Source organism: Petaurus breviceps, unplaced genomic scaffold (assembly GCF_028583685.1).
Source record: "Petaurus breviceps papuanus isolate PSGF00001 unplaced genomic scaffold, PetGlider_PUasm1.0 37, whole genome shotgun sequence".
In the NCBI taxonomy this organism is placed as follows: Eukaryota; Metazoa; Chordata; class Mammalia; order Diprotodontia; family Petauridae; genus Petaurus; species Petaurus breviceps.
In genome coordinates, this window is record NW_027186296.1 from 64,324,155 (window position 1) to 64,351,078 (window position 26,924).

The 26,924-nt window shown below is 39.6% G+C and overlaps 1 protein-coding gene across 6 annotated transcripts in view; it reads right to left on the bottom strand.

Moving 5' to 3' along the window:
- Positions 1 to 26,924, bottom strand: part of NTRK3 (neurotrophic receptor tyrosine kinase 3) — a 462,765-nt gene that overhangs the window by 303,359 nt on the left and 132,482 nt on the right. For all 6 annotated transcript variants that reach the window (XM_069098548.1, XM_069098546.1, XM_069098547.1 and 3 more), the window contains exon 4: positions 8,947 to 9,015. In XM_069098548.1, coding sequence (XP_068954649.1) covers positions 8,947 to 9,015 — 69 coding nt within the window. The remainder of the gene's footprint in view (positions 1 to 8,946; positions 9,016 to 26,924) is intronic.

Consider the following 26,924-nt stretch of genomic DNA (forward strand, 5'->3'; position numbering starts at 1 on the left):
CATGCTGTGACATGCCAATTTTTACAACTAGAATATGTTCCATTCCTACCTCTACCTGTTGCAATCATGATCATCTTTCAAAGCTCACTGGGAAAGCTTTTTCTGTATCCCCCAGAAGGAAATTTTCTGGGATTTCACATTAACCATGTTTCCACAACTTACGTAAACTTGTCATATTCTGTTTAATATTATGGTTAATTGTTTACATGTCATAGAATCACAAAAGCCAAAAGTTATAAGAGACCTCAGAGATCATCCAGTTCAACCTATAATTGATTAAGAATCTCGTCTATAAGGTGCCAACAAGCGGCCATTCAATTACTGTTTAAAAAACTCCTATGTCCCCTGATTGTCCCCTAAAAGACAAGTCTTCCTCTCATTGAATCCTTCTCAGCATTAGGCACTGAATTTTGCATTTCCTAGGCATTTAATAAATGCTCATTGCTTCAAATTTTGGAAAGAAGTAAGAAAAGAATATAGAAGGAAAGGAAAGACATTGATTTCAGAGATTCAAAAATGCATATTAAAGTTTGGGAGACTTTACCTTGGTGGGACTAAGGAACTATAAAGGTTTTCCTGATCAAAGTAAGGGCTTTTTCAATGCTAATTTGGCTGAAATATATAGGATTGACTAGAAGAGGAAGAAACTGAAAATGATGAACAGTTAGGAGGTCATAGCAATAATCCAAGTGTGAGTGAATTGGGTCTTGAAGTAGGAAAGGAACTTTAAAATGGAAAGGAGAAAGATTTTAAAGACTCATCATCCTAGAATTCAAAATGAGATAAACCCCAAACAGTCATTTTTCTTAGAAGATTCCCAACAGATGGTCATCCAGGCTTTACTTGAAGACCTCTGCTAGCAAGAAATGCACTACCTACCAAACCAATAAATAAAAGCCTGTTCCATTTGTTGAAAAGCCTTAAGGTGGACCATCAAACAAATATGCCTCTCCTGTAACCTTTCAAGGAATTCTGTATGGTTTAACATATGTATGGAAAACACCTTTTAAGATGTTATTTTCCAGTATTGAATCAAATGCTTTGTGACACTTAAAGAATAGTAAATGCTTTGTAATCTTGTTCTCTTTGGAACTTTCAATCAAGTACATGATTATAAAGATGTGGTCTAGGAAAGTATATCATTTGTAAAAACCTACCTATTCTCTTCTCATACCTTTATCAAATGCTCTTATACATATGATTCTTATAAAGATTTCCTAAGGAGGAAATTAGGAACTTGTATTAGCATCTATTATTTTCTCCATCACCATTTTTCATTAGCAATTATGTCTGTGATCTTTTCTAGTATTTAGTATTTTCCCTCTCTTAGATCTCTTAAGGTTGAAATCCCTCAGTGTCTTCAAAATTACATCACTCCCAACATGAACCTTCTCTGTGAGTATGTGATCTGGTCCAGCTGTGTTTTGTGTTTTTGTTCCCTTTGGCACCATTTCTACTACCTCATACAGCACATCAGGGATTGAGACTTTAGAGTACAAATATGGTAGCTTTTCCGTTATAGATGGAGAAAATGGTCTGTTAAAACTTGTAGATATTGACCATTTTTATTTGATGGTATTAAATTAAATTTAATTTATATTTAAATAAATTTCTGTCCTAAACATGTTGTCCTTGGTGGGCATTTCTCTCCCTTAAGAAGGAAATTATCCATATTCTGAAGTGGTTTTTAGGCTCATTTATATTTATTTTATTTTTCTCATTTATTTTATCTTCTTTATGGTGATTGATTAACATAGATTAAACTTCCCTAGATCAAATGAGACAGCATATTTAAAGCGCTTTGCAAAGTTTAAAACATTATATAACTGCTGCCTATTATTATTGTTGTTGTTAGAAAAGTATCCTAGTCTATTTCATTGTCTGTTCTTTTATTCAGTTCCCATTTTCATCATTGATAACTTGTTTAAATGAATGAGATGTGAGCTGTTTTAATTGCAGGGTATGTATTATTTTTTTTTCTAATTTGATATTGATTTTATTTTGCTGTAACAAGTCAATGGGTTTAACTGTACAGAGACAACTGATTGGAAGTAATTCTAAGAATGGTAACCAGGCTATATGTTTCTGTAAAAATATAGTCAACTTCATTTTTGGTGATATTGCATAATGTAGAGGGCATACCAACTCACTTCTTGAAGAAAGTATCCATGATACATGAGCTTTTGTGTAGTCTACAACTGTTAGCCCATCTTGCTTCTTAATCCTGAACTGGATTTTCCAACATATTTTTCATTGTTCTTTTTTCCCTATGCTCACTTTTGCACTGACGTTACTACACATTAAAGTATATGTTAATTTAATCTTCAGGGTTTTATGGAGAATTTTGTGGAATTTTCCTACCTCTTCAAATTCTGCAACAGATGTGGGCACATATGCTACAACTTTTTTTGTGGTGATTTTTTCCCCAAATACTCATAATGAGCACTACAGTTAGAGATGACCAAGTGTCTCATGAAATGATAGTCTTTTGTTTCCTTTGGATACACACTTAAAAACTCTTCCAACTCTGTTATTTGCCTCTGCAAGGAGAACTTGTGAGCCACCCTTCCATTTAGTTTCAACTGACTTTTGTCTTCCTTTATAATGAGAATGTCAATATTGACATCCTCTAGTAGTGTGTCAATTCATTGGTCATTTGATGGGAAACACATTTAGAGTACCAAAAGTTAATAATATTTATAGACTACCTAAAAATTGTGATTCTTAACACCCTCTGCCTTCTCTTCCACTGCTCTGCTACTGTTGCTGCAGAAGATGAAGGGGACAACACAGAACTGATGGTGATTTTACATTTTTCTTTGCTTCATGAATTGACATGAACAAAGAATTAATTACTGAGTGGACTGACCACTGATGATGAACTTTTGCATATTTAGTTAGGCTGCTCCTTGAACAGCCCATTGCCAGAACTATACTCAAGGACTTTCCAGCATGGCAAAATCTGCCAGAGCTTATGTTCCAGTGGCATAGACCTTCATAAACCAGGCTCACCTCCATTCTATGAGGAGTCTTTGGAGTAGGGGATTGGTGGAGGGTTTTGTAGCTAATCTGTCAAACTAGCCTTGTATTTCTGTACATTCTTTGGAAGTTTGTCCTTATATAGTTGTTGGTGTCTTCATCACCATAACAAAGTCAGAGTAGATTCAGAGGACAACAACATATTTGAGATAAAAAGTTGTTCTCAAAACATTCACAGATCATCCTAGAAATTCTGGTGGAGAATGGGTTTAAATGGCTGACTCTGGAACTATTGCTATGGGTGAGATGCTATATAAGTCATTCATTGGTACATAAAGTGATTTTAATATGATATTCCTATAGATTCCCAACTTGCAAGAAGCAGACCTAGCAATCACTGTGACTCCCTGAAAGGTGAGAGGACCAGGTGTAGAATTAAATAAGGGTTAAGGAAGGGCAAAGTGGTTAGTAATAAGGATACTGCCCTTTTCTCTCCTCTCTATTAGCCATCCTCCACAAAAATCAGGTCACTTGCAGGAGTTTCCTGTCCCTGAGTTTCAGGGGCAGATCTGTAAGTAATAAAGTACAGCTTTCTTAGATCTATCAATAATGTATGAGGTCCCCATGAATAATACAGCAGCAGCTGCTTCAGGGCAAAATTTACCAACACCCTTCCCTAGCACCTCAATGGCTGAGGGCCTAATCACAGGACCCAGGGGGATTCCCACAAATTAACTCAGTCCAGTTACTGAATATGCTGTCCTGCACTAGACACTGGCTCTTTGCAATGTGGCCAAGGCCATGATTGGGTTTTTATAAAAATTGATTTTCCTGGAGTATTATCTGAGCTGTTTTTCTTTTCCTTTTCCATAGCATTCCTGGTGCCAGTGACCCTCTTGGATTAAGATTGAGGGGGCCAAGGCATTAAGTAGGGAAACAGGCATGCTATTTCATCAAACCTCATTTGACTCAGGGGGGTCAGGTTATATAACATTGATTCATGAAGAAATGCAACTCCAGCTCTTTTAAGAAACCAAGAAGAGACACTGAAGCCTTCAGTTATGGAGAGAGATCACATAGTTCACATACCAGGACTTGAAGCACTAAGCCTTCCATCACCCCCTATCTCCTGTCCATACTGAGTTAAGTTCCAACTACATTGCTAGGTATCCCTGAGGAAGATGTTTTGTTTTGTTTTTTTCTCCTCTCCCTAGAAATGTCCGATTGTCTGGCTAGTTTACCCAGGAAGGCCTTTTGAAGGCAACTTCATTCTTCAAAGACAAGATCATTCATTACCAAAGCTGAGCTAGCCCTCCCTCCATTATCCTGTTCTCTCAGATCTTCTATCCTGGAATGGACAGGCAAAGGTTCAGATCACCATGCAACAGAATGAATCTTAGCACCTAAGCATGGATTAAACAGAAACATTGACCATGATACTATGATATATCCATTGAGGCAGAAGTCAAATAGGCCATGGAAATTTCTCTCAGTGGATAGTTAGGTTCCTTGAGGGCTTCCAGGGCATTTGTCCAACTGTACTTCTAAAACAAGCACATACCTTCTTAATGTGGGAAAACAGTCATGTTACTCCATGACTTTGGCAGAAATTCTGAAATCCATATCAGGGCTAGCTTAATTATAACCTTTACAGGAAAAGAAAAACAGCTCCCCTTGCCCTTCCCTGAATAGAATTCTTGAAATCACAGAATTTTAGAGGTGACAGGGATCTCAGAAACTACCTACCAAATTTTTACCTGAACAGCATCCCTAACAAATGTTCAAACAAATGGCCAGCCATTCATCCTTTATTTAATGACCTCTGGGTGACTATTTATTGGATATATTGTAAGGGGAATTTTTCTTCCAGTCTACATCAGACTAGATAGCCTCTCTGATCCTTTCCAAATGAAATTTTGTGGATACATAGGCAGTCCATTCCATTGCTGGGCAGCTTTAATCGTTTGGGAAAGGTTTGTGTTTTTTCCCTTAATTTGGGCCAAAATGTTCCTCTATCTAATTTCCACTAATTCCTTCAAGTTCTGATCCCTGGAGTCAAGAAGAACATATAATCCCTCTTTCGTGTGATAATCCTTCATATATTTGAGGGCCTTCTCTTCTCCATGCTAAACATCTTCATGGTATCAAGTTTTCTCATCCTGGTTACCCTCCTCTGGGCATTCTCCAATTTATCAATGTCTTTCCTAAAATATGACACATCAACACAGTATGCTCCAAATGTGCTCTGATCAGGGCCAATCCTAGTAAGACTATAATCTCCCCTTTTTGGACACTACTTAATACTGTAAATAAGTGGTAACAAATTCACACACTAACCCATGCACAAGGATCCAACCACATATTAACATATTTATGTTCTTTTGTATTTTTATTTTGTTAAATATTTCCCAATTAAATTTTAATCTGGTTAGGCTTAATGACTGCATATTTCACACCTGTGCTATAGTATACTTAAAGCACAATAGCTTTTTTTGCAGTCAGTTGACTAATATCAAGTTTGCAGTTGCCTCAAACCCCCAGTTCCATTCCATGTGGAATGTCATCTAGTCACATCTCCTTCATTCTTTACTAGTGCTGGTGTTTGTTTTTTTAACTCAAAAATAGAACTTTTATTTCTTTAAGATCAAAAGAAAATAGAGATCTAAGAAGGTCCCCATTCTATTAGGGAGAAGGAAAGGAAGCACAATTTCAGCACAAAATGATGTTCTTAACTATTCAATTCCCATGTCACATAAGCCAGAGAAATGTCCGATGGTTCGCCTCCTCAGAAACTCCAATCAAGAAGAGAATCCTGTAATGGTACCCCCACTCATTAGGAGGCTACTAAGCTTCTTTGAACAAAAAGTACAAATCACAGCAAGGATAATAATGGCCTAATTGTTTAGGGAGATTTGGAGAACAGCATATGTCTGAAGATACATCTCAACTCACTTAAAGAAATTTTCATGATATGTAGGTTGTTGTTTAGTCTATAAGCTATTAGCCTTCCTTGATTCTTAATCCTGAGTCAGATTTCCAACATATTTTTCATCATCCACCCCATCTCCACTTTTGCATTAAAGTTATTCACTACTAAATAATATGCTGATTTAATTTTCAGAGGCTTAGGTAATTCTTTGTAGACTGTCTCTAACTCTTCATCTTCTACAACAGATGCAGACACAGCTGATGCAGATAAAGTCTCCAAGAAGGGCTGTGAAAATTACCCCATGAAAAGCCTTTGAGGAAAACTCGATAATTTATAGCATCTTTTTGCTTGGTGCTTCCTCTCTTTCTCTTCCTTTGTTGTCTAGTGGTCCTTAGCATTTTTCTGGTCCTTGACAATTCCTTTCCATCTCTATTGAGTCCTACTAATGCCTTTCATTCCTGTTCCCCTGCAGTGTAGGAACCATGATCATATTTTTCTTCTATCAACAGACTGTGTGCCAGAAATGGGAATTGTTTAGATTTTAATCACAGTCACAGCAAAAAGCAACCTGATCCTTCTCCAGTCTGATGATAAATTTCATATCTAGCATGTTAATTGTTCCTCATAAATAGACACCCCCCACTTGCTTGATTCCTCCTCAGAGGGGGATTTCTTTGCTTAATATTTTTTTTATTTAACAATGTGACAGAAATAAAATACTCAGTGGACATGGTAGTGATAACGCACTGACTTCCACTTGAGAAAATATCTTCATTTGTTCATAAGTCACTGATAGCTCACAGCTCTATTGATCACTGGTGAAGATGAATGCAGAATCCCATGATCCTCTGGGATAAATCTGACTTTTTTTCAGTATATATATCTATTGAACAACTGTTTCTAAAACTCCACAAAACAGGTCACCAGGGCAGCACACCATTGATTTCATGTCCAATTATTTTTCAGAAGGAGCACTGAATGCTTTATCAATAATTCAGTAGGCTGTGGACCTTCGATGTCCCCAGAGAGATGCTATCCTGTTTCCCAGAATGAGTGGGACAGTGTCTCTAGAGCTCCAGTCTAGAAGCTCTCAATACCGACAATTCTTAACTAAATCACAATCTTTTTGACCATGTCTTATACCTCACTGCATCCCCAACCCCTAAAATAATGCCTTGCCCATGATAGATGTACAATAGATGTGTTAGGATAATTCAGGCTACATACTTCTTTACTAAATTGAATGTGCAGCACATTGGCCCCTTCACCCCGCTGAGCCTTGGCAGCATAAAAGACTTCAGATTATACACAAAAAGATTGTCATTGAAAAATTAAAGCCTTTTTTACTCAGATACAAGTGGAATATCAAAGTGTGCATACAGCTGAGCGTAAGCATAGGATAGGCAGGAAGGCAGATGATGGGACAGTGGAGGATTAATCTCTACTGGAATTAATATTACGGTGCAAAGAAAAGAAACAGATGTAGAATCATTGGACTTGTGTTCAGATATCAACTTAGCTATTTGCAATTGAGGTAACTTGAGGCAAGCTGTATTGATTTCCACAATAATGAAAAGAGAGCTAAAGACCAGATGGTCTCTGAGGTCCCTCCATTTCTAAATTCTAGGCTCTTATGACAATTTCCTAAAGTCAATAGATAAAATTAAATAATATAGCTTGCTATTTGGTATCTTGGACATTTTCCTATTCATTTAAAAACTTTCTATGTTTGGTATTAACAGTATCACTAATTGAATCCTGTTTAGTTCTTTATAGAGATATAGTTTCTAAACAACAAGCTATAGCAGGACACTTTAGTAGTATATCTCTGTTTAAGAGATATGTCACTAAAGATAAAAAAAGACTACAAGGCCTGCTACACCAGTATTAGGCACCATCACTCACCTAGTTGTCATGATCAAAGGCAAGGTAGACCCTAAGAAGGAAATAACAAACCCTACTAGGATTTGAATGAAATGGCAAACCCTCTCAGGAACACATATGTTCCCTCTGTAAATCAAAGTATACCTGTATTTTCCCAACCAATCATTCCTGAGGGTACTGAAGAGGATCTTCATCCTCAGGATCCTTGCAGACAAGTGGCGTCTACTTGGTGAGATGGAATAATGTGACACAGGATGTAAATATTCCCTTCCCTGCAAGCTGTGCCTCTCAAGGTATGATTATGACTCATACATGCCCTTCAATCCTGACAGATGGCAGGAGGAAAGGGTGAAGGGCCAGCAGGCCAGGCACGAGTCCAGAGCACTTGCATCTTGGCAAAAACAATGGAGAAATTTACATTTTGAGAATTTGGACTGAGGCATTTTACTCAAGAGTCATCAAATGAAAAGGGACATGGGTAGGATTCCCGGCACCCAGAACTCTGGATTCCATTCATAAGATGAGTCTTCTCCAAGGCATTCTTTAATTTATTCCAAGCTCAAAAATAACACTATTGACTCTACCATCAGCATTTGCTTTAAGTTACTTTTTTTCCAGAAGCAGTCATGCATCTCCATTCATCCATCTACTCTTACTCTGTTCCTACTGTAACCAATAATATGCATTTTCAAGATAGCTGGCTAAGGTTAATGATGCTGTCATCAGTCATGTAACAGAGCAGAGCTAACTGCCAAACACAGAAGAAGAGAACTGAAGACTAAACATGTGACCTTGGCCTCATTAGCTCTGTCTCCAGACCACCAAATCTAACTAGCCACAGACCACTAAACCAGGGCCCATGTGGCAGAAGTATTGTTATCTTCTGAAACGAACTCTAAACATGACAGAACATAGAACTCTAAACATAGACAGAAAGCAAGTTATGTAATGGATCTCTTTGGCTTCTACTAGACATTATAACCTCTTCCTGTCCAGCTGGGCAGATTGAAGAGTTCAGCACTGTCCACATGCAGTCTCTTATCCTTGCTTTCCTGCCACCCTGAGTACATGTGTGCACACACACAGCCATATACAAACAAGCACACATACACACACAGAGCCACTTTCGAGAAAGGCCTTCAGGATGAACTTACAGTTCACGGAGACTCAATGTCTGGAAGAGTTGCCATGACAGTGTGGTAAGCCGGTTGCTGGAGAGATTTCTGCAAAATTAACAATCAAAGCAAAAAAATAAGAAAAGGGTTTTGTGATAGATAATTCCCTCTATACCAAGCTCTAGTGATTTAACATCTTCCCTCCCAGAGAGACTGAGGAGACTTTTACCAATAGTCAAGGCCATAGATCAGATCAGATCAGATTAGATTAGATTAGTTTAGAGACTGTGGGAGTGGGGAGTGGCCATGGGGGAAGGAAAGGGGTAACTTCTCAAAAATAATTTTTATAGAATGTAGAAATAATTATATTTTGATATATATAGATGTTTCTCTTGAATCCTCCACTCCCAGGAAAATTAGGATGTAAGCTCTCAGAAGGTTAACATACCCTGGACACAGGTGAGGGCAGGGAAACCTGACACAAAGTGAAAATGATTACAATTTAAACCATAATAGTCACCATAAGAAAGCACTTATTAAGTATGCAGGCACAGTTGTAAATGTTCCTAGGCTAGACACTAAGAATAATTTGAAATATGAAAGGGTTCTCCTTGGTGAAGTAAAAAACCCAGAAATACACACAGATATGAATGATGCCAATGGTCGTGACTGTTTTCAATCTCAAAGTCACTGGCACTGAGGTTTCATCTCACTTGTTCCCCATTTTAATTGCCTTGTATCACCAAAAACCCTCACATTCTATAATTCTTGGCTTTCATCCAATGGGAGGAATACTGAAATCATAAAGAAGTATTTGAAGATGAAAATTTTTAGATTGAAATAATGGTGTTATTTAAAATGACTGTTGTGTTTTATATATTATTAGCTTGTAGTTTGGACTCCCTATATATATAATTGCCTTTAAGATAAAGGCTAGATTCTTTTGCTCGATACTTAAAACCCTTTACAATCTGGATCTAGCCTACCTTTCCAGCTTGATTATATATTACTCCCTCTCGTGCACTCTGTGCTCCAGCAAAACCAGACTACCTTCTGTTCTCACTCTGTTCAGGCTGGTCCCTATTCCTGGAATACTTCTCTCCTCACCTGCTCATGTCTTGGAACACATAGCTCCCTTTAAGGCTCAAGTACCATTTCCCTCAAGAGATCTTCCTTGAGTCTTCCATTTGTTAATCCCTTAGCTCCCCAAATCTTTATATATTTATTTTATTGTTTATTCTGCGTTTGCTTTTTATGAACCTGTTGTATCCCCCTAGTAAACTCCTTGAGGTCAGGGATTCTCCCACTTCACATCTGTGTCCCCTCATCTAGCAAAGTTCCTGACACATGGAAAGTGTTTATATGCTTGAATGTAATACATGCTTATTGTCTGAGATCCAAAGGCTTTCTAACTCTGAAGATTCTATAATCATGTTTGCTGGGGTTTTACTTACTACTAATATTAAGCTGTTTGAAATTGAACATGACACCCTTTCTATGTGACTCATTCCACCTCTTAGGCCTCAGTTTTCCCCATCTATACAACAAAGGTGTTTAACTAATTCAGAGTTGGGGAACCTACAGCCTCAATGCCACATGTGGCCTTCTAGGTCCTCAGGTGTGGCCTTTTAACTAAGTCCACTTTTTACAGAACAAATCCTTTTATTACGGAGATTTGTTCTGTGAAGTTTGGATTTAGTCAAAGGGCCACACTTATGGGCCAAGAGGGCCACATCTGGCCTTGAGGCTGCAGGGTCCCCCCCCACCCTTGTGATCTCTAAGGGACCTTCCTATTATGTGATCCCATTAATATTACTAACTCCTTCCCATGCTGCAAATAGATAAAGAATGTCATATACCACTAAGACCTCTCAGCTAAGTCCTTCACAGACAGGATTATGTTTATTTGTACTATAGAGAAAATATTTCTTGTCACAGATCACTCCTCTCAGTCACAATCTTTTATAATAGATACCTATAGTCATTAGCAGATATGTCTTAAAAACATTAGCCTTATGAATTAGAGAGTAAACACACTCATGTGTTCTTGCTTTGCCTCTACAAGTTTTAATGTGAGAGCCCTTAATAAAGATAGCAGACATGAGTGGCTGAGAAAGTATCAACATAAGCACCATCTAGTAATCTAATAATCTACTGATATGAATAAGCATTAGCCTTAATATATAATGAGAGATATTTGTGTATGTAAAGATCATAAGAAATGGAAATCTATCATATTTATATACATACACACATATAAATAATGAATACAATTACAGACACATAAGTACACTAAAATTAAAGAAAATACAAACTTCCAGAGGAAAAATGTTTTTGGAAACTTTTAGTAAGGAATAGAAGGGACATACACAGCCTAAGCAAATACTTCAACTAATTCATCAGATCAGCCTAAGAGTAATGGAAAAGAAACAGAATAAGAAACCATTTTTCTTCTTTCTTTCTTATTTGTATATATGTGGATATGGATGTGGAGATGTGTATATGTATCTGTGTATGTTTATCATATGTGTATAGGTATATTCTGTGTTGATGATCAGGCTAAGAGCAGATATCTATCAAGGACATTTGCAGAATTACATAGAAGCCCATAATACACAATTTTTGTGTGTTGTCTCCCCCTTAGAATGTGAGCTCCTTAAGGGGAGGGACCATGTTTTAAACTTTCTTTCTGTCCTCAGTGCTTAGCAAAGTGCCAACAAGGGTTTAATAAATGCTTGTTAATTCAGTGATCGATTGATTAGTGCAGATCACATCCCCTGTAGGACTTAGTAGAAATGGTGTTCATAAGTTGCAGTAACAAATCCTCACCCTATGGCCAATCCTAGGGTGATGAGGCTCTCCAAGCTTAGCCAAGTAGGACTTGTCACAAGTTAAGCTCTCCTGGCATAGGTTTTGAGAATCAATCGAGCCACAAAGCATTTATTAAGCACCTGCTATGCATTAGACTAGGGTGGCATTAGGGGTAATACAAAGAATGAAATGATCCCTATTCACAAGGACCTTGTGTAGAGGAGACAACAAGAATATAAATAAATATGTATAATATAAATATGAAGTTAATAAATAAAATACATACAAGTAGTTAAATACAAAGACTTAGAGAAGGAGCGAGAATTTGGGAGGATCAAGAAAGGCTTCACAAAAAAGATGGTGTTTGAATTACAGGTTAAAGGAAGAACAGGAGTCTTTGAGGCAGAGGGGAGAAGGAAGTGGATGGAGAACCTGGGGTTACTTCCTTATCATAGAGACTCTTAGGAGCCATAGATTCACAGGCAGATGGGACTTTGAGATAACCAGTTCCAATCCCCTCATTTTACAGATGAATAAACTATGGTGCAAAAAAAATAAATGACTTGCCTAAGGTCACACAGCTGGTAAGAGGAAGAAACATCTCTCAAATACACCTCCTTCTCTCCTGGGACATTACCACCACTCCAGTATAGGCTCTCATCACCTCGTGCCTGGACTATCACAATAGCCTGCTCTTGCAGATTCTGCCTGCCTCAAGTCTCTCCAACTCCAGTCCACACTTCATTTAGCTGATCGTGTCATCACCCTCACTACTCCCATTCCAGTGGTTTCCTAGTGCCTCCAAGAACAAATACAAAATGCTTTGTTTGGCATTCAAAGCCCCTCATAGCCCAGCCCCCTCCTACTTTTCCAATCTTCTTACTCCTTACTCCCCAATTCCCATTCTTCCATCCAGTGACACTGGCCTCCTGATTGTTCCACAAACAAAGCACTCCATTACGTGGCTACTTCTCTCTGGCTGTAAAGCATGCCTGGAATGCTCTCCCTCCTCCAACCTGACTATGACCTACCTCCCCGGCTTCCTTTAGGCCCCAGCTAAAATCCCTTCTCCTGAAGGAAACCTTCCCCAAAATCTCTTAATCCCCTTCCCCCTTGTCTAGTAATTATTTCATATTTATGCTGTATGTAGTTTGCCTTGTATATATTTATCTATATATTGTCTTTGATTGAAGACAGGTTTTGATTATTAAATTTTATTTTTAATTTATGGAATGAAGCATTTCCATAACATAGTACAATAAAAACAATGATTGCACATGAAACTGCAAATCTCCTATGCACACAATTCCTTTCAAATATAGAACAAATTTATCATGCTCCAACATTTATCACTTTCAGGGACTGTCTCTTGCCTCTGTTTGTATCCCTAGCACTTAGCGCAGTGCCTGTGACATAGAAAATACTTGATCAAAACAGGATTGAAACTGGGTCCTCCAATTAAGAAAAGAAGAATTTCTTTTTATCCTTCATCCCTAAATAGCAACCTCCTCTTCTCTATTCCCTCAGCCTAAGGGATAATAGTCTCATGTTACATACCTTGACTTTGTATAGAGTCCTTACTACATAACAATGGTATGAATTACTTGGGGCTTCAAAGATACCCTGTGATAACATGCAAGAAATACAGCCATATAAGTGATTCCAGAAGCACTGACCCCACTGCAAGGACCATGGATGCGATTGCTTTTACTTCTGCTGAATCTAACAAAAGTATCCTCCCCAACTTCTAGTGCAAAGCACTCCCTATCCTCAGAATAAAGGGTTTTTCCATCTACCCCTGTCCTATGCTATAGCCCCCCCCCCTTAACAAGCTCTTCCTTCTCATAAGACCCTAGGCAGTCCACATGACTTTGAAAGACACCCCTTTTTTGTCTGAAACCCTGAAGAATTCAATGAGGATTCAGTGCCAAGACCCAGTGAAGTAGAACCCTAGTGGGAGCTACTGTGCCCCTTAAGGGAAAGAGATGCAAAAACAACAACCCAGAGACTGTGAGGCCAGAAGACCAGTGAAATAGCAGCCCTCCTCCTTTCTGAGAATGAGAAGTGAGCACGAAGAGAGCAGGGAGCAAGCTGGGAGTACAAACCAGTGTACAGGCTGCCAACAATGTCCTTTGCAAAGGTCATGTTTTGCTACATTAGGCAGAAATGTCAAGTGAAAATTGGATTCCGAAAGAAAGAAAATAACAGGCATTACAGGCAAACAAAGAACAAGCAGTAGCATTATTCAGCATAGGAGGACAGGTAGCCTCTACGTCTAGCTTTCCAGAAAGAGGGATGAGGAAAGTAGCAACTCTTAGGTGTGTTCTCTCGGGACTGTAGACCTGGAGCTTCAAGAGACCTTAGTGACCATCTAGTCCAAGCCGCTCATTTTATAAATGGTGAGACTGGAGCCCAGAGACATGCACAACTTCTATAAGGTCACACCAATGAGTGGCAGAATCAGGATTTGAACCCAGGTCCTGGGATTATAGCACTAGATCTAGAGCTGGAAGAGACCCCAGAACCATCTACTTCAACACTATCATCTTACAGATGGAGAAACTGATGGTGTTCCAGAGGTGAAGTGCCTTGTGGATCATTACTAGAAGTGACATTTGAATCCAGCTCTGACAACAAAATTAGCACTCTTTCCTTTTCATCCTTTGTCTCTCTTCTTTCACCTTCCACTCCCAAACATTCACATCCATCTCAAACCAGAGAAGAAATGTCCTCTTCCATTATTCTGGCTTTGAGGTTATACTGTATCTCTCATCTCCACTTTCCCTAGGAATTCCTCAGCCACTACTACTGCCCAGCCATCTCTCCTCCCTCCCAATTCTTTGCAATCTGGAATATTTCTTCTAAGAGGCAGCTAGTTAGTGTAGTAGATAGAGCAATAAATGTGGAACCAGGAAGATCTGAGTTCAAATTTGACCTCAGATACTCACTAGCTGTGTGACCCTAGGCAAGTCACTTGACATCACTAGGTCTCAATTTCCTCATCTGTAAAATGGAGATCATCATCATCACAGCACCTCCCAGAATTGCTATGAGGATAAAAATGAGATATTTGTAAAGCACTTTGCAAACTTTAAAGTGCCATATTTTGTTGCGGTTCAATTGTTCAGTCATGTCCAAATCTTCATGACTCCATTATAGAGTTTTCTTGGCAAAGATACTAGAGTGATTTATCATCTCCTTCTCCACTGGTTTAAGGCAAATAGAGGCTAAGCAACTTACCCAAGGTCACACAGCTGGTAAATGTCTGAGGCTGGAATTGAATTCATATCTTCCTGATTCCAGGCCCAGTGCTCTATCCACTGAGCCACCTAGACATCTCAACAAAGTGCTACATAAATGCTAGCTATTATTTTGTTGTTATTATTATTGCCAGGATGAATAGACTGACTTTTTTCTCAAACCAAATTTCAATTTGTTGAATTGCTCAGAATTTTATTTTTCTTCCTGAAAGATATCTGTCCTGCCATGCTCCCGGGTGACCTCTTCCTAATAAATGCTCAGCATATGTCTAGTCAGCTTTCATCCACAGTCATTTATACAATTGCCTAGGATCACCATTGCTCTTGTACAGATGCAGAAGCTGAGACACAGGATTTTAAAAGGACAGATCTGAAGTCTCCCGATGGGCTAGTGGCCAAGCCAAAATCAGAACTCACTGTCTGGATTTTCTAGTTTGTACCTCACACACTGAGATTTACTGCCCCTGCATTTTCTTATTGATATTCTTTAATGAGCTGGTTACCCTGCTCATAAGATTAAGAACCATTCTGTTTCTAAGCCTTATAGTCTCCTCCCCCAGACACCTCCTCCACCCTGACAGACCCATTAATGTCTGCCACTGCCTTCTCTCTGGGTCCAATGGCCAGTTTCCAAGTAACCTCATCATCTCCTCAGTGTGCCACTCTGAATTAATTGGGTGACTAAGATTTTATAAGACAATGCATCAAACATTTTTCCAAAATCAGACTCCATGACATTTCTTTGCCTCCCCTTTAGCAAAGCATTTTGAAAATGAACCTAACAAAGCCATTTAGTTGACCTGAATTTTTTTAACAGGGTTCAGTCCCTTGTCCTTTTCTCCATGGCCCAAAATAAAAAGGAGAGAGACAGAGAGACAGACAGAGAGAGAGACAGAGACAGAGAGGCAGAGAGAGACAGAGACAGAGAGAGAGAGAGAGAGAGAGAGAGAGAGAGAGAGAGAGAGAGAGAAGCGCAAACATTTATTAAGTCTTCAAGGGGTTGCAATCCCCAGACCTGCCCTTTTTGCATAAATTTCTTGGCGGGGGAATTTTCCCAGGTCTGTTTATGAGGATGCATATTCCCCATTTAACTGGTGGAAACATGGGAGCAAACTATCCGTTTAACAAACAGAAACATGGGAATAGACATCAGTTGAAAGGCTTGCCCACAGGGAAGCCAACCATAGTGGTAGTGAAGCACATGGGAATGGCCCCAAACTCCCTCAAACAAGGCTACCCCCAAGTTCAAGGTATACTGTTAGAACTCCTGAGCAAAAAAAAACTCCTGAGCTACAATTTTTAGTGGATCTGAACATTCATCTAAGCAGCCTGACTCTGTAGTCCTACCAAATAATACCTAGGAATTTAAGGAGGACATTAAAATGAATTCTTGAAACCAAGGTCCCTCTACTCCCACAAATGTAACCCTGGAGGACCAAACCTCACAGAGTATTACTTCTAATAAACCAACCAGGATGAGTTCTGTTTGCCCCCAAGAGGAAAACCACTTTGAGTATGAGTGGCAAAGGTAGATCAAGAGCACCTGAACACAGACTGTGATGTATTCATTCCCCTGTTGACTATTAAATGCCTTCCAGGACCATTTGGGATTCAAGGGAATTCTATCAGGATGCCCTTTGCTTACCTTCTCTCTCTTTAGAAATGCCCACTGGACTGCTATGTCCCCAAAGGGTTTCTTAACCTGGAAGGGATAACTGATGGGGGAATAGGGGGCATATTTCATGGAGGGAGGGAACAGTAGGAAATAAGAAGCTAAAGATGTGAATACAATTTATCCCAAGGGCAACAGACAATGACAGTTAACTACTACCAGAAAGCAAAGCAAATATTAAGGTTTTATGACCTCGATTTGTCCAACAGCTGCCAAGGAAACATCCCATTCAGTCATTTCTTCCCAGGCCCGTCATCACCTGTAACCTCACTTCCTTTTTTTTTTTAAACCCACTGAGTCCAGGCCTCAGTTCATTGGTGCCCCCTTCAGGTCTAGAGTGACTACCACATTACCTTGATTTCCTAGAGTTCTAGCTAAGCTAAGAACCCTATGATTAAAACTGAAAAGGACTTTTGGGTTCATCTAGTCCAGCCACCACATTTTATGGATAAACAAACGACAACCACTGAGACTGGGTGATTTAGCCAAGGTCATCCAAGTCATGGTCGGTATTCAAACTTGGGTCCATGTTACTTTCATCATATAGTGGGGGGAAAAAAGCTTCAATTTCCAGTCCTTTGCTTTCCCACCCTTCTTGCTTCACCAAAAAATTTAAATAAGTATATACTCTTCCTCATGCTTTTGTTTTAAAAGGGTTAAATGCTTTTAAATATGGAGATAAATAACAATTTGAAAAATGGGGTTGTTGTACGCTATAAGACAATCCTAGTCCTACATACAAATATATTTATTTAGACTTAAGCCTTAAGGGGGCACCTGAAATCTCTAAACCTGAAGGGGTACCTTATTTTAATTTCTCTCTCCCTTATCTTTCTTCCCTCTTTTTCAGAGTCATAATTTTTCCTGAGTCATAATTGTCCATATCATATAGACCTCCTTTAAAATAACTGGAAGTGAGACACCATAGGGCAAGATTAGGGAACAGAGGACTACAAAGCATCTGAAGGGAGGCAATGTATCACAATGCCAGCAAGCTATAGTTTGTTAGATCTAAATTATAAAGGGCCTTGAATGCCAGGCTAGGAAAGTTTATATTGTATTCAGTAGGCAAAGGGAGAGGTTTTGAGGAGAAGAGTTAATAGGAAATCAGAGCCATCAAAGTAGTGCATTACTAAGATTAATTAACAGCCTATAAAGGTTCAATGGATAACCTTCAATTCCATTTCCCCTTTACTTATAACAGGAAGCAAAATCCAAAAGTAAATTTGTATTCAGCAATAAAGTTTCTGATGACCTTGAAGACAGCAGTTTCAATAAAGTTACAGGGATGAGATCCAGATTGCAGGAAACTAGGGAGGGAGTGGGTGGAAAACAAGTGAGTACAGACTATTCTTTCTGAAAGATTGGCAGGAACAAAAGAGAGATAGGACAGAAGCATGAAGGGATTGCAGGGTGGAAGGAAAGGTTTCTGGGCTGCCTAGATGTTTGTTTTTAGAATTAGGGAGACCTGACTATGTTTGTAAGTAAAGGGGAGGAATGGGAGAAAGAGACAGAAGCAGACAGAGAGATATAGATGGAGACAGAGAGATAGACTGAAATATCTCAAAAAATACAGGCAGGGAATGGAGAAAGATCAGGAGAAATTGGGTCAAGGACATAGTTGGAGTTAGATTAGAGGAAAAGAGAAGACTAGTAAAGACATCCCCCTGTCCAAGCTACTATAGTTCTCTCTCATCCATCACCCAATCCCCTTGGGGTTCTGAATAAAAGAAGCAAATGGAAGAGCTTTCCTCATCATTCACAACCATGAAAAGCATATTGCTTCCATGGCTGCTCCATTCCATTTCCTAAGAGCGCTGGGAACTATGGCTGGCCAAACACTCTGTAGTCCTCACTTTCACCCCTCTGAAATAGGGGCTGTCCATCAGCAGAGATGGCTGCATTTCTAAAAGGGGATGGGGAGTCACAAGTAAAATATATGCCTATCAGAATCCCAGTGTCAAGCTAGGAGGTCATTCCAGCTAAATGCACTGCCTCTAAATGCCCTGTGGCTGGATGCCAGCTGTGGCAGGAGTCCTATGGGCCATCTCCTTTCCAGTTCAGTGCCCATGGGCACTGAGGCTTGTTCTGCTGTCAGGATCCCTGGGCTGGAAACGAAAATCAGTTGGCAGAGTCTGACTTCAAGGAAATTGCAGCTCTATAGCTTCAGCCTTGGTTTGTTTGATTTTTCCCTAAATAAAATCCAACAAAACTAGGGTGAGGATGGGGTTAGCTATTTAAACTATTTTATGCTGGGTGGTTCATTAATGAACATTAATGGACTCATCATCTTTTCCCAGAAATCTGCCTGTTCCTCTGACTTTTCTATTTCTGCTGATGGTACCAATATCCTACCAGTCATCCAGGTTTGAAGGCACACATCATCTTTGGCTCTTCCTCCATATTCATTTCCCACATCAATAAATAAGTATTTATTGTGTCTAAGCACCAGGGACACAAATACACAAGTGAAACAAGTCCTACACCCAAGGAGCTTACAATCTATGTCCCATCAATTGCCAAATCTTGTTAATTCTACCTCAATAATATCTCAAGCATCCATTCCCCTTTTTTTCCCATTCCTGACATTAATTATCTTAATTCAGATCATTATCTCTGTCATTCCTTCCTGGACTCTGCTTCTGACTTTCTTAACTTTGTCATCACCCTTCAGCTGCCTTCTCACCTCAGAAGTTCCTTCTTCCCCTAAAACCCCATGCTCCCCCATTTTCCCATTGGTGATTTCCTCCTGAAACCTCTATTTGCAGGACAGACCTGGGCCAGTCATCCTTGAATCCTCTCCTGCTAAGTTTCTGACTCTCCAGACTTCACCACCATGCTCCCTTCCCAGAACATCTTTTCAGCTCCATTTTGTGTGTCATCTTCCCCAATTAGAAGGTAAGCTTCTTAAGGGCAAGGACTATCTTCCCTTTTGCTTGTATTTGTATCCCCAATATTAAACACAGTGCCTGCCAACACAGTAAGCACTTGTGGACTTGCTGAGTTCTTATTCAGACTATTCAAACTACTGTGATAGCTTCCTAACCAGTTTTCCTGTCTCTTCCCTTTCATTCCTACAATCTATTCCTCAACCTGCTGCTCAAAGCAATCTTCCTAATGCAACAAGTATTTATCATGTTAGTTCTCAAAAATCTTCTGTGGATCCCCATTATTCATACATTAATAATTCCTGATTCTAGAATTTAAGATTTTCTATAATCTGGCTGATATTCCTTCTAGCCTTGTATTAAGCTAATCTTCATTTTTCTTGTTTCAGCTAAAATGGATTACTCTGCATCATACCTTCATCTCATTTTTCCTCTGCTCTTTGCTCATATAGTTCCTGATGCTGGAAATGGACCCCTTTGCCCACATCACTGATTGTTGAACTCCTTCCATCTTTTAAAGCCAACATCACTTACCACCTTTCCCAGAAAGCCTACCCTGATATCCCCAGATGAAAATGAGGTCTCCCTCCTTTTTTTACCTAATTCCCTCAAACTGAATGCATTTTTATTTGTATAAATCGTATCTAGGGGACCCCAAAGATTCTGGACTCACATGGAGCAAATCCAATCCTGTCAGTCAATCCATAGAGAGCCAGTTACCCTGTTTGACTCATTTTCTTCACACACACACACACACACACACACACACACACTGTATGACTACTTCATGAAACGTCTTCATATACTCAGGGCATAGCTTGTATCTTAGTTCTCTCAAATATGTGTAAAACAGTTCCCTAATTTCCTTACAAGTATTTAAGGTACCAAACACACATTGGGCATTGGATACCCTTATTCAAATAAAGGTATAAGATACAACAGATACAAAGAAGTCCATAAAGAGATACAGAAAATATATTAAGCACTCAAAAAGCCCATCAGCCCCTCTCCCCCAAGAGAACTGAATTTATCAGGTATATTCCCTGATATTTCGGTCTAGTCCCACTTTCCTATAGGGTGTTATACAGATCCTTCCAGACTCAAAATACCACCCTGTAGTCTAGCCTTCTCTAGAAGAAGGAAACAAGCACTTATTAAGTACCTCCTGCGTGCCAAGCACTGTGCTAAGTGCTTTATAAACATTTCATTGGATCATCACAACTGCTCTAGAAGGTAGATGTTATTATTATCTCTATTTTACATTTGAGGAAGCTGAAGTAGACCTGAGACTCTGGGCAAATCACTAACCTAAGGTTAAGTGACTTTCCCAAGGTTACACAACTAGTAATAAGTGTCTGAATCCACATTTGAACTCAGGTTTTCCTAACTCTAGGCCCAGAACTCATTCTACTATACCATATAGCAGCTTCATACTTCGGGGATTCCTAAAACAAATAACCCCTTTCCCACTAGACCTGTATGGAGTAGTTCATTGGTTTTGCTATCCAAGTAGGAATGCAAGGACAGTGTAGAGTATCGTCTTCTTGCTCCAAGAAGCCTGCTATATCATGAAATTCTCTTATCTCTCCTGAAGTTCCAACTTGGGAACATAAGAAACCTCAAATTTGAAATTATCTATTAGGCAACCCCAAAGCTGGTGCTTCCCCATGAAACCTCCTTTTTCTGACTAGAATGCCAGATTCTAGGATCACACAGCCTAGCTAATTCAAAATCCTCCCCCCCCTTTTCTGCACAAAACTGGGTGTTCACAAACATTATCTTGTTAACTATATTCTCAGGATGACTATGAGCACATGTCTATCACTGGCATGGGTCACAATCAACTATTTCTCAGAAACTACTAGAGGTTTCCCATCTTCTCCTAATGTGTATATCCAAGCTGTTGCATTACATCCTATCTTTGGAATATGGGAGCAGGGGAGAATCCAAAAGAAAGCAACTGGCTCACTTTGATAGACCATGGAGTAGGACAGCTGATTCTTAGTCAGTCAATCATCAGGAGGCAGCTTCCATCTGTGAAACCCAAATCATTGCAGCTCCAGTGGGCATGCTCACATTCCATGGGTATATCCCTTAGATATAACCCTTAGCCAAACAAAGGGTTACCTCTTGTAATGGGATCAAGTTGATTAGGAAATCAATTGAAGGACTCAACACTCCCCTTGACCTTGTATCATAGTTCAAAAGATCACAGATTTAGAGCTTGAATGAATCTTAGATATCGTATAGTTCAACCTTCTCATTTTATGTATGAGGAAATGAGGCCTACAGGGATAAAATGACAAGCCCTGGATCACACAAGTAGCAAATATCAGAGCCAGGATTTAAACCCAGATCTTTGGATTCTAAATCTAGATCTCTGTCTCTACTAAATATATGTGTGTATATGCACACATATACATATATACACATACTTACATAAATATGTGTATATATACATATATTTATATAAAAGAGATGACATGATACATGCTCTACCACATATATGTGTATATATGTGCATATACATATGTATGTGTGTATGTGTTAGAGTATTCAATTAGATTAGTTGCTCCATGAACTTGACAAGATCATAGGACATGGACCTTTGCCTAAAGGGCATCTCATGGATGTAGACATGTACCCTGTATCCTTGGTGAAGGGCACAGAAAACTTAATTGGTACCTACTATGTGGGAATGACTCCAAATTGATTAATGATTGGGAATCAGAAGAAAGAACCACACTTCCTCTATGAATTTGCTCAGCTCATTTTTTTCCATGCATTGTCACAGGCTTCTCTAGAGGCTTTCAGACTGGCAGTATGCAAGGAGGTGCAAAGATTTCTCCCTCCTCTCCCCACCCTAGTAGCATAAAAGTGGTTTGTAGAATAAGCCTATGGCAAGAAGCACATGCATGGTAGCTTCGGGAGTCAGATTTTCAAAGCTCGGGTTCCTAGCTGCCTTCTGACTTTCTGTTTCATTTTCTGAGCACATCTCAGAGACGAGAGTTCCTGAGAATGTACCTTTCATGGGTGGTTAACTCATGGGTAATTTCAAGATCAAAAGTTCTCCAAATATGAGAAATACAAAGTTCATCATTGACCTCCTAGATAGAGATTTCCTCAACACCTAACTACATGAAGGAAGAAGAGGACCGCCCATAGAAGACTGCCCAAAGCTGTCATCCTGAAGCTATGTCATGGGGAAGGTGGGTGAGAGAAAAGAAGTGTAGATTAGGAGCTTGCTAACCCCACTATTGCCAAGAATTACTTGGACAATGCAGGTCCAATTTGAAGGGGAATTGTTTCTTTAGCAGTCGTCTAAAGCCCTTCTGGGAAAGAGTATAATGGGTCAAATTTGAGTGCTTTGTGTGCCTGTATTTCTTCATGGGCTCCTACAAGTCCTTTACATCTTATGCATTCTTGTAAAGTAAAATAAAAATTATCCCATACACAAAACTCATACTTTCCTCTGAATTCCTAAAGAGTTGGGACCCCTGTGGCCTATAGTTAGAGAAACCTAGACATGAGCCTTACTCAAGATCTGCCCAGAGTAAAACTCCAAAATGGAGTCATGACTGCAAAGACATATATTTCTTTGGGTCAAATTCCCACAGCCTTTGGGGACCCCTGGGTCATGGGTGAACATACATGTTTTCCCTCCCCTCAAACTATAAGCTTCTTGAAAGCAAGAGTCATAGTTTTCTTTGTATTGCCAGCAGCATTTCTTTGCATGTGTTGGGCATTTAAGAAATCCTTGTTAAATTGATTTGAATTGCAACAAACATAGCTTCTATAATCAAATCACAAATTGTATAAGTCACGCCTCAGTCTCAGATTAGTGAACTACAGGTGTTTTCCACTTTATTCCTCGCACTCACCTAGACTGGCAAAAGCCAATGGCTAAGAGACTTATTAGAGATGAACCACTATCAAGGGAGAAAACACTGGCAAATCAGCAAGTGCTTATACATGCTTCCCTTTTAAAATTCAATAAATCTGCCCCCAAAAAGTATGGGAGGGTAAAGACATTGGGAGTGAGAGTCTATGGAAGGCTGGTTTCGGGGCATGTCCTCAACTCAGACAGAAGTGGTCAGTTGCAATTGCCCCTTCAAGAGTGAAGGAAAGGTTTGTTTGTTTTTTTAACTCTCTATATAGAGCCCCTCTGTACCTACTTATTAACAGGCAAATCCAAATGATTTTCTTGTAAATTATTTAAACTGTTCTTCATCCTACTCTTTTGCTTCCTGTAAAATTTCATGATGGATCATTTTTTTTAATTCAACTTGTCAAGGGGACAGGAGAGGCTTCATGAGAAGGGTTTACTTGAGCTGAGTCTTGAAGGAAAGCAGGGTTTCTGAGAAATATAGAAGAGGAAAGGGGGCATCCCAGGTATTGAGGACAGCCGGTACAAAGGAATAGAGATGAGAGAGAGAGCAGCATATGTGAAAAACAGCAAGGCCTGGTGGGTTTAAGCATAAAGTGCATAGAAGAAAATTATATGAAAAAAATAATGATTCACCTGGTACCCTCTCGATGACCAGCAATTCAAGTTCTTTGAACAGTGTGATATTGGTGAAATCTCACTACATCTATCCAGTCCCAGGCAACTGACCGCTCCATTTTCCATAGCCACAAGCTATAACTCCTGCCTCTGCACTCTTCCAACTAGATCTTCCAATCCCACTGATTGGTGAGAGCTCCCTGTCTTATTGGACCCAGCCACCCAATTATATCATCTTCTTGCCACATCATTGTACACGCCTATATACCCTCTTCTGCCCAGCTTTCTGTCTTTGGCTCTGAGAACAGTGATGAGAATGACATTACCAACACTTCTGGAAAGGGCACATTATTAAATTGCCCTATGTTTCTACTCACCCTCCCTACAATTGCATCTTACCCTGGGCACCATTTCCTTATTTATGTCACCTCCCCCTTTCAGCATATATACTCTTTGAAAGTAGAGAGAGGTTTCTTTTTTGTATTTACATCCCTCAACAGCCAGCATAGTATATAGTAATTGCTTAATAATTGCTTATTTATTCACCCACTCATATCTATGATATCACCAGGAAACTACTGTACTTAAAAAGATGTGTCTTTGTTCCAGGGAGAAACATGGTATTTTTAAAAGCAATGCATGATCTCCCAAATGTCATTCAACCCACTCTCTCTCATTCTATTCTGGGCCTGGAATGTATATAAAATATATGTATTGATAGACCACCTCTATAGAGTGTCCATCCAACTTCATACCATATAGTATGAACAATAAGCATATACATCCACTTGATTTTTCTTGTGTGGATAGTTAGACCAAACTCAATTTTGAGTAATTATGTATCTCAGGCTAGTATTCTTGGCAGTGTTATTATAGGACTTGGTACAGTTAGCACAGTATCATCTACAAAGAAGACAATCTGAAAGATGCTCACTATTTATAGGTTCATACTACCTCCATCTGTACTCTGCTGCAAACATTACTTTATTTTATGCCTCTCTTGATATTAAGAATCAGAAAGTCAAAGAAAGTTATCTAGGTCAAGTACTAGCTATATTCAAAGGAAAAGAAAAGAAGCTCTCTAAGGCATCTCCTTCTCTTTTCTCTTTTGATGCTAGCCACCCATTCCAACTCATCCAACATTTTTACCATAATCAGGAGGCCAGAGACCTTCTTGGTCTATGGGACAGAAAGGAAGCAGAAATTGCCAATAGCTTTATCAAAGGCATGAATTCTTCTCCCACTCTGAGGTTACCTATGTATGACATATAAAACTAGCCAAATTCCTTGAATGGCAGTGCTATAGATTAAAGGAGCACAGATTTGGGGTTGGAAGGGACCTTAGAAGTAATCTAGTCCAACTCCATCATTTTACACCGAAGCTCAGAGAGGTTGAATAATTCTCCCAAAAATCACACAGGTGGCAGAGCTGGAATTTAAACTTAGGTCCTGTGAGTCCAAGTTCGGCACTCCTCCATTGCATTCAAGTTGAATGGCTCAGAAAAAGGAATAGTGAGAGAGCCAGATGAGGCTTCAAGAAGGCAAAGGAGTAGAGTAACGAGGAGGCTGGTTACCCTGGTATCTTTATCCCTAGGGAAAGTCTCGTGCTGTGAGCTATGCTGTAGGCTGTTTGAGGTCTTAGGCAGAGAAGACACAAAATGACCAGGAAAAACGATGCTGCATCACAAGGCCAGTGGGACTCACTTCCTTGACTACATGTTTTAGGTCTTCCCCTATTCCCATGTGCATGCCTATGTTAGAGGTGATGAGAACCCAACAACATGGAGCAAGAAGGTCATGAAAGACAAGGTAGTCATGGAAAAGGTATAGTAGGGGCCCAGCACAAGCATCTAGCAGCAGAATAAGCATCTGTCCCCTTCCTAATACCTTTCTCCCTACTCACCTATTATGGGACCTTTCTCCAAGCTACCATCTGTATCCTGACCTTTCCTCTGCTATTAACCAAGTCAGGCTAATACCTACTCAGGTCAGAAGTCTGATGGCTTCAGGAACTTCCAAATTACATCATCCTGAAGGCCTATTTTATCTCATTTCACCTATATCAGAAAGAAAATCTTACCTCTAAGGCATCAGTTCTAGCTACTAGATGGGTCTCTCTCCACCATGACTCCAAAAACCTTCCTACTCAGTTAAGAGCCTTTCTCTTCAATGGAAAATTTACCATCATTACTTGGCAAACCAATTCCAATTTCCACCCATTGGGTCTCCCCCATTTCCCAGTAGGAAGGTAACTCTAGCCCCTTGTCACATGTCAAACTCTACTCCCCAGGCTCCACTGAACTCTCCAAGAGCCCCAGTCTCCTTTTGGATGCCAATTCAGTCATGGTCTTGGCAGCATCACAATGAGCACCTCTGGCCTTCTGACCGGAAATGTTAACGAGTTAGTGAAGCAAGGGCCAAGGACTGAATTCATGAGCTGGGCATTTAAGAACTGGCAGACATCCTCGGCTTCCCACTCCTTAATGGTGTGAGAGTCTTTCCAGTATGTCAGCAGAAAAATCTCTGGCTGTCAGAGACAAGGGACAAAGAAGCAAAAGGTATTCTGGGCACAGCAAAGATGATGGTTCTCCCCAGTCCAGAATAGCTGAAAGGTTCTGAATTCTCAGTCAGTTGTTCTGTACCTCCAAACAGGAGTCACACTAAAATATCCTAACAGTGAATGAGAAAATGGATAGATGAGATTTTATTAAGTTCTTCATGTGTGCAAAGCATATAGTAGAACTCAGTTATCACCTCCATAACTAATACACACCAAACATCTACCCGACCTACTCCAGTTACTATTTAACCAATATAAGCCAAATCCCTTTAGAATAAGTACAACTAACACTGAAAATGTCTAAGTCCCAATTAGTGGCCTG